General features: G+C 59.0%; 1 protein-coding gene across 1 annotated transcript in view; it reads right to left on the bottom strand.

Annotated features, from left to right (window-relative positions):
• Positions 1-1268: 1268 nt before the first annotated feature.
• Positions 1269-8843, bottom strand: part of A4GALT (alpha 1,4-galactosyltransferase (P1PK blood group)) — a 30106-nt gene continuing 22531 nt past the window's right edge. The window contains exons 2-4 of the mRNA XM_087448803.1: positions 4817-4958; positions 4332-4424; positions 1269-3186 (exon numbers count right to left, since the gene is read on the bottom strand). Coding sequence (XP_087304929.1) covers positions 2079-3186; positions 4332-4424; positions 4817-4944 — 1329 coding nt within the window. The 5' untranslated portion in view covers positions 4945-4958 and the 3' untranslated portion in view covers positions 1269-2078. The remainder of the gene's footprint in view (positions 3187-4331; positions 4425-4816; positions 4959-8843) is intronic.

The raw sequence follows: 8843 nt of genomic DNA, 5'->3' as shown, positions 1-8843 counted from the left end.
GTCAGGGAAGGCTTCCTCAAGGGGACACGGACCTTATGGGGAGGAACAGGAGTTTGTTGGTGAAGATGGTTCGGAAGGGCATGGCAGGCAGCAGCAAAGGCATAGAGTAACAGGTGAACGTTAGGGTGGGGAGGGGAGGAAAGAATTTGCAGTTTAGTGTGGATGGAGGGCAATGCTCAAGGCTGGAGGGGGAGGCGGGGCCAGATCATGGAGGGCCTTGAATGCTGGGCCCGAGTCAGACTTTGTTCCCTAGGCAGCAGGGAGCCATAGAAGACCGTAGGGTAAGGGAGGGACATGTGTGTTTCATCTCTGTATTTGCTGACACATAGTAGCCACTCACTATATGACGGCCAAATGGCTAATTAAACAATGCTTGACCCTAAGAAGTCATCTCACTTGCTTAAGTATATATAGTTATATATATTATTTGTATTATTAAAGTAAAACTTGCTCATTCTAAAAAAATTTTACAAGATAGGTGAAGTGATGTTACGGTTGGAGAAATAACTGACATATAATCCATTGTTTTCATCAAAAATATCACCTACTTTTGAGTACCCCTAGAGCCAGGGAGCTCACCTCCTCACCAGGCTGCCCAACACCGTCTGCAGGCAGAATCCAGAGGCCTTGAAACAAAGAGCAGCCTGCTGAGCCCGAGTTCCCACAGCACCCTGGGCCTGCAGCAGAGGCTTCTCCAGCCTGGCTGGAATGCCCAGCTCTAGAGGTGGCTTCCTCAACACGTACCAGCCAGGGCCTTGCCCTGCCGAGAGCAGACTTTCCTCCCACCTAGCCGTGGGGCTGCCAGCAGCGCTCTTCTGGTCTCTCCCAGGATCTTGGCCAGGCACCCCGGGTGGGGCAGGAGGGACACCACAGGCTCCCACCTCCCCCGCTGGGGCCTCCTCTAGGCTTGGTGGTGGCACATCCCTACCCTGGTGGGGGGCTGGCTCCTCATCTGGCCCTGTTTAGGGTAAAACAGATTCGGGCTCACTATGGGGTGGGGTGGGGTGCTGGTGGGACCCAACCTAGGCCATTTGTGAGCCTTGAAAAGTGAGGTGGGAGAGGAGCCACCTCCATTCCCCACCGCAGTGGCTCTCCAGCACCCGGGCTGTGGGGCTGCCCCTGCCAGGTCCCCGAGCCCTTATGATCCAGGCAGCACGACCCAGGCAAGTCACCACCTCCTCCAGCCCTGGCTGCTTCCCCATCTGCAAAATGTGGCTAACAAGGGCTGTGTGAGTGGATGTGTTTCATCAACTACAATGCACAAGATGTCAGGGAGTTGCTTTCATTATATTTATTATTCTCCTGTGTTTATTATAGACAGGGTGGAGGGTGTTTTCTTTAAAATGCTTTTCCTGAGCCAAAAGAACTCGCCCCTGTGGGGCCGGAGTGGGCAGCTGGCACACGTCACCCTTTCAACATATTGTGGAATGAAAGGATGGGGTGGGCACGAGGGCCTTCCCCAAAATGCTCCCCGGCTGGCTCAGCCAGCCTCAGGCTGGCTGAAAAAGAAACCAAAACCAGAAAAGAGAAAAGCCCCCGCCCCCGGGGGCTCACGAGGCTGGGTTTGCAGCCCCACTCTCCCACAGGCTGCCTCCTCCCCCTCATCTAGGGTCTAGGAGCTCCTCCCTCCTTCTTCTCCCCTTTCCTCCGGCTTCTCCATGCTCCCCTCATGGGCACCTCGGCCCCAACCAGCCCGGCTCCCCGCCATGCCCTGGAAGATGCTTTACTGCTCACCGCTCTTGCGTGTTGTCTAGAAGACCCAGGACGCTCACCCAGCCCACTCCAGCTGGTTCTGGCTGGGGCCCTTCCCCACCACTTGTGGCCTCTACCCCGAGACAGCGCACCGGCCTAGGGAGTGTCCCACTGGCTGGAAGGGAGCAGATCCCAGGACCCGCAGCACGTCCTCCAACGACGCCTCTTGGGCTGACAGTTCTCTGCCCTCCCCGCAGCCTGCCCCCAGGCCCGGCTGCAGCAGCTCAGGCTTCCCTCTCCTGGCCCTCCCTTCTCGCCTCCCCAGGAAGGGTGGCCAAGAGCCCTCCTCCGTCAGGACAGCAGGCGGGGACGGCCTGGCAGGCCCCTCACAGGTACATCTTCATGGCCTCGTGCGTCGTGGGGCAGTAGCGGGCATGGAGCTGGGCCAGCAGCGCCCTGGACGTGGCCTCAAAGCGTGTCCCCTGGCTCTTCTTGTTCCACACGTGAACGGCGTAGGTGGCATTGAGCAGCTGGGACAGCTCCTCGGGGCTGATGTCCTCGAAGTACTTCCTCCAGTTCTGCCAGGGGATGGGGTAGAAGGCCTCAGAGGGCAGGGTGGTGACGCCGCGGCAGGCGTGGCTCTCGTCCAGGCTGCGGATGGAGCACCACTTCTTGAAGACCCGCGTGAGCAGCTGGGGGCCCTGGTGGCCCCAGATCCAGCCATTATAGTGGGCCACGAAGTCACGCATGCACAGCGCCATGAACTCGTGGTGGCGCTCAAAGGCCAGGAAGGCACCGTTGAGGACATAGCGGGACTGGGTGCCCAGCACGTTGGTCAGGTTCCTTAGGTTCTTGAGGACGATGAAGTCCGTGTCCAGGTAGATGCCACCGAACTTCCACATGAGCGCAATCCTGGACGCATCGGAGAGCACAGGCAGCAGGTAGGGCTCCCACCGCCGCTGCACGGCCTCGTACCAGGCCGCCAGGGGCGTGTCCCGGAACAGCTCCTCCAGGTCCAGCGGGAGCATCTGCACGTTGGGGAAGCAGCCCAGAAGCGAGAGGCCCAGGTGCCGGGGCAGGGAGGCGTTGCCGCCAGGCAGCCCCTTCATCAGGACCGCCACCCGGGACTCGGGGTGGGCCCTGGCCGCCGACTCCACCGAGCACATGAACAGGAAGTTGGGGTTGGTCCGGTCTGAAGTCTCCAGGAAGAAGATGTTGCCCGGAGTGGGGGTGCTGGAGGGCGCCGCTGGGGGGACCAAGCGGGGGCAGGGGATGTCAACAGGCAGGTTCAAGAGCTGTCCTTGGCTCCTGGGCTCTCCCACAATGTGCCAGTAGATCATGATGAAGACAAAACACGTGCATTTGAAGCTGATGATGAACAGGGTGCAGACCCGCTGCCTCGGGGCGCCCCGGAGCAGCCGCGGCAAGCAGTGGGGGGTCCTGGACATGGTCTCCCCAGTCGACACCATGAGCCTCCGGCGGGAACTGGCTGGTCTGCAAGATACGAGCACCACATTCAGGCAGGCTGCTGGCCTCCCAGACCCAAGAAAAACGCTTCCCACAAACACCAGCCACCGCCAATGCCGACTTCCAAAGCCCCCGGGCCTGCCGCTTCTCAGAGCCCCATCTTCCTCACCTATAAAATAATGGGAGGAGTGGGCTAGGGAGCCAGATCTGGGCAGGGTCCCTTCCCCTCTCTGTGACACACCTGCGAGCTCCCCAAGGACTGGGCCAGTGCCACCTACAACATGAGGCATCACGGGCCCGGGGCAGGGTCTGGCATGTGCAAGGGTTGTTGGAGCAATGGCTTTGCCACTTCTGCCTGGCGAGGCCTGTCCCCCTCGGCCTGCCAGGCTGGCAGCGTGCGATTTGAGGCCCAGTGCATACACCCTGCAGCTCCGTCCGGTTCTACAAACCAAGCCTGGAGCTGGTCCGAGAGGACAGACTGCCAAGCAGCCTCAGGGCCTTCTGCAGCAGGCCTGGGGCTCGGCAGGCCTGGGCGCTGGCGTACAAGCTCACTCACAAGCAGCACGGGTGGGCTCCAGGCACACGCGGATGCTTGCAGTGTCTCAAAGCCCTTGGCCCAGACATATCAGGGTCTCCTGGGCCCCTGGCTTCCCCAGCCCCTGCCCTGGGCTGTGTGTCTCATAGACACAGGCCTGGAGGGGAAAGGGACTGTAGTCTGAGACCTTGACTAGTACTGCTGCCCTTGGACCCTCACTCTCTCCTGGTAACACGCACTCAGCCAACAGCAGGAACGTTCCTGGGGACCCTGCAGGTGGCTGGGAGGAACAAGCTAGGCAGGGGCCCTGTCCCCAAGGGTGGGACTGTGTGAATGCCTGGGATGCCTGGGTCCCCAAGTCTGCCTGAACCAGCTGTGCGACCTGGGGCAAGTCACTCAGCTCTCCGAGCCTCAATCTTCCACCTGCATGACAGGAACATGGGACCCCACTAAAGGCTGTGTCCATTCATTCATTCATTCATTCAACACTGACTGTCGACCACATGAATGCCAGGCAACCTTCTCAGCGTTTCACACATAGTAACTTATTAAACCCTTACAGCCACCCTATGTGGTGGCAATCATCACCCCCATTTTACAGGTGAAGAAACCAAGGCACAGAAGTCTGGTAACTCACACAGAGTCCCAGGGCCGGCAAGTGGCAGGGCGGGGCCTTGAACCCAGGCCACCTGGCTCCAGAGTCTGTGCTCTCACCACTGCACCATCCTGCCTGGGAGAGAGATGGGGCAGCAAAGGTGCGAACGTACCTGGCGCTTCAGGGACTCAGTGCACGTTGCCCTGGACTGTACTCACTATCAACAGAGTCCGGGCCACCATTCACTCAGTGCCTTCTAAGCGCTCAGAGCCCAATCACAGCCCCTCTGGCCCTCAGTAACCCCAGGGGCCAGTTGCATGATTTCCACTTTAGAGGCCAGGAAACTTGGGCCCCAAGGGGTGGAGGGACTGGGCGCAGCCTGGGGGCCAAGGGAGCCGGAGTCAACCCTTCCCCAGGACAGACGGGTCTCAAGGCCTGAGTGGGGTGCCGAGAGCCTGGGACTTGAGCCGTCGGGCCCAGCCCTCCCCAGGGCCGGGGGCAGGGAACATCATGGGCTGGTAACTGACCAGCCTGGGCGGTCCATGGCAGTGAGGTGGGGATCCGGGCAGCCTGGCAGGCCTCCTGGAGACACGCCCTGGCTCAGCAGCCAATCTTCTGTGCCAACACGAACATGGCCCCTCCACACACTCTCCATACCTGCAAATCCATCTGCAAAAGATGGGGACAGACAGTGAGGCGATCGCGGGCTCCCTGAGGCCTCGTCCTCCAGCCACACATGCCAGGCCAGCTGGGCCTGGGAGTCCTTTGTTCATGGACTTGTTCACTCCCTCTGCCCCTCAGGGAGGTCGCCTGGGAGAAGGGAAGAGTTGGGCACAGACCTGCCTGGGAGGAGCGCTCAGCCCATGTGGACACCATTTGGAAAGAGACAGGACAATATACTAGAGGACGGCTGAAATGGAGCACAGGGGCCAGCAGAGCTGGGAGAAGGTGGCTACCTGGGGGAGGTGATGCTCGATGAGAAGGGAGTAGGCCAGACGGAGCTCCATGAGCGCCGTGGGGGCCTGCACACCTCTCCCCGGTACCCAGCTCAGTGCCTGGCTCACAGTAGGCATACCGGAAACCAACTCCCCCTCACAAAGCAGGAAACTGACTCAGACTCTAACTGACTTGCTCACTCGGCAGCCCGAGGACACTTTAAAAAAAATACAAGTCAGGCCACGTCATTCCTCCGCTCAGACCCTGAGTGATGGGGGAGGCCCAGGTGCATGAGGTCCTGCGTGTCCCCCGACCCCTGACCTCACGTCCTACTTCTCTCCCCATTGTCTGCTCTGCCCCAGCCACACCTGGACTCCTTGCTCTTTCTCACACCCATCCCTCCATGCTGCTGTCTCAGGGCCTTTGCACCTGCTGTTCCCTCTGCTTGGAACACTCTTCCTGCAGATGTTCACCATTACCTCATTTCCATCTAGTCTTCATTCAAAAATCACCTTCCCACAGGCCCTGCCTAGCCCCCCTAAAATTCCAACCCCCACCACCTCATAGCCTCAGACTTTATTCCCCTGGTACTTATTCTAACACACTGTACATTTTTGTACTCATTGTTTTGGTTATTTATTTGGAACATAACCCAATGAGCACAGGTATTTTTTTGAGTCTTGTTCAACATCTGGAATAGGACCCAGCTCTTGGTATGTAATGAATATTGAGTGAGTGACTCTGCGTGATGAATAAGTGAAGGAGCAGGTGAGTGAATGAAGGAGCGAGTCAACGAGTGTGTGCATCAGAGAGCGAGTGAATTAATGAATGATCAGGGAGTGAATGAATGAATGAATGAGTGAGCAAGTCAGTGAAGGAGCAAGTCAACGAGTGTGTGCATCAGAGAGCGAGTGAATGAATGAATGATCAGGGAGTGAATGAATGAATGAATGAGTGAGCAAGTCAGTGAATGAGCAAATCAACGAGTGACCAAGTGAGCTAGTGAGTGGGGATCGGGGTCAGAGATTGGGTGAGCTGCTTGGGATCCTGCTGGGGTCGTGAGCGGCAGAGCCACGATGTAAACGGAGAACTGTGTGTGCCCCTGGCCCCGGTTTTCCCCTCCAGGGAGAGAGGCTATTTTGGTCCTGAGTATTTTTAATGTAATGTGAACCACACTGAGAAGGGCACAGACAGACAGCTGGATGGAGGGAGGCCCTGGCTGCGGTCGGCGAGAGAGGGTAGCGCGGGGGTGATCTGGCTCCACCATGGGGTGATCTGGCTCCACCATGGGGTGGGGTGGGGTCTGGGCCCTTTGAGGAGGCGGGACGTGCCGCCTGAGCCCGGGCCTGCCACAGTATGGGGTGCCAGACGTGTGCAGCGCCATATTTGGCGACAGAGCCCAAGACCCAGGAATAGAAACTGTGTATGGGGCCAAGTTGGCCACAGCCCAATACTCATGTGACCTCAGGGCCAAAGCACGCTCCTGGCCCCACTGGATGCGCCTCACAGCTGCAGCCCAAATCCTGGCCCTCATCAGTCGAGCCTGACATGTCACCACCTCCTCCTCCTGCCTCCCGCTTCCAGCCCTGCACCAGCGAGATATTTCCAGTTAGGACGTTAACTGTGGTCACATCCCTGCTCTAAGCCCTCCCATGGCCCCTCATTGTCAGGACCCCATGATCCCTCTCAGGCAGGAAGTGAGGGTGAGAAGTGGAGACAGACTCCTACTGGCCTGGCCCTCAGCACCAGCTGGGCAGGCCTCACCTCGGGGGCATTGGCATCAGGGGACCAGACCCAAGAGTCTAGAAACGGCTCCCCTACCTAGCGCTCATCCGCCTTCATGGCCCGCACCCACCTCCGCCCCCACGGTAGGGGTGCTCCACCACCTCTGACCCTCTCTGGGCTCCCGTGTCTGGCCAAGCTCAGCCCAGCGCTGGTGGACCCGTGACCCACACAGAACAGAGTCACGGTGATGGTCAGACCCAGTCCACACCGAACCCACTGCCAGGCTGAGCGCTGAATGAGAGGCTCCCAGAGTGCCAGAGCCGGGCCCTTGGAGATTCCGATGTTCCGATGGGGACGCAGAGGCCCGGGAGGGAAAGGGCCTCAGCCAAGGTCCCACAGCAGTGGAGGGCGCAGCTGGGGCCAGCTCAGGCAGCCCCTCCTGCCCCTCTGCAGGGAGTGCCCCACCCCCAGAGGCCTTCCGAGAGAGGCTGCAGGAGGCAAACATCTCGACCCCAAGAGCAGTGCAGACAGCGGAAGGGACCGCCTCTAGTCACGCTCCCTGTACCGTTTCCTGCAGCTGCAGAAGCCGTGACCACAGACTTTGGGGCTTAAACCAGACACCTATTTTCTCATGGTTCTGCAAGGCAAGTCTAAGTCAAGGTGTCAGCAGGGCCACACTCCTCTCGGCTCTAGGGGAGAATCTGTTCCTCGCCTCTCCCAGCTGCTGGGGGCTCCAGGCAGTCCTGGGCTTGCGGCCGCATCACTCCCTCTTCCCCGGCCTTCTCCTTACCGTGTCCGTGTCTCCCCTCCTCTGTCTCTGATGAAGACACTTGTCAGTGGATTTACGGCCCACCTGGGTAACAGAAGACATGTCATGTCCTAGCCCCTGAGCCTGTGTGCGTAAGTTATTAAGGCCCTCGAGATGAGGAAACGATCCAGGATCATTTCTTCATCTCAGGATCCTTAACAACTTTGCAAAGACCTCTCTCCCTAATGAGGTCACGTGCACAGGCTCAGGGGCTAAGACAGGACATCTCTTCTTTGAGGCCACTATTCATCAAACTACACCCTCCTTCTATGTTTCTCTGTCCTGGAGCCTCAGAAGCACCCTGTGAAGAAGGAAGCTCTGTTCTCAAGTCACCGACGAGGACACTGAGGCTCAGGGCTGTAGAGCGTTTGCCCAAGGTGACACAAAGGGCAGAAATGGAGACGGGATTAGAACCCGGGGTCTGACCCCAGAGTCCGAGCTTTGCTACCTCACCCTCTGTGCACAGAGGTCTCAGAGTCTTGGCTTCATGGGTCCCCCCTACAGAGAGGCCTTCCCCGGCCGTTGGCACAAGTGGCCACCCTCCACCCCCACCACCTAGGCGTTCCCTTCAGGGCCCTGGTCACGGGCCTGTTCCAGGAAGCGGGCTGAGACTTGGAGAGCCACGTGCAGGGACTGGGGAGTGCCTGGGCTCCTGGGGGGGGGGGGTACCCAGGACAGGGCGGAGGGAGAGGGGGCGCTGTGAGGTGGTCCCACCAGAGGCCTCAGCCAGTCCCAAGGGATCCCTGGAGCTGGCACGGCCTCCAGAGATGTTCCTTCCAAACTAGGGTGGGGCTATACCCACACTGGACATGGGCTGTTCCTAGGGGGAGGGGCATGACCAGGGTGAGGGCCTCCCTTCGGCCGAGGACAAGTCCCCCCAGGGAATGGGTGCTCCAGGGCTCAATGACAGGATCGGATGGCACCTCAGTATCCAGCACGGCCCCTCTTCCTCTGGAAATGGTCTTGTTGGTGTTTTACTATCTGAGTCCTAAGGAGGCAGGGCTCACCCGTCTTTTTTTTTTTTTTTTGAGGAAGATCAGCCCTGAGCTAACATCCGTGCTAATCCTCCTGTTTTTTTTGTTGCT

This window comes from Ceratotherium simum, chromosome 25, assembly GCF_057802395.1.
Source record: "Ceratotherium simum simum isolate JZ-2026a chromosome 25, ASM5780239v1, whole genome shotgun sequence".
In the NCBI taxonomy this organism is placed as follows: Eukaryota; Metazoa; Chordata; class Mammalia; order Perissodactyla; family Rhinocerotidae; genus Ceratotherium; species Ceratotherium simum.
The sequence above is the reverse complement of the archived record's forward strand: the minus strand, read 5'-3'. Positions and strand labels throughout refer to the sequence as shown.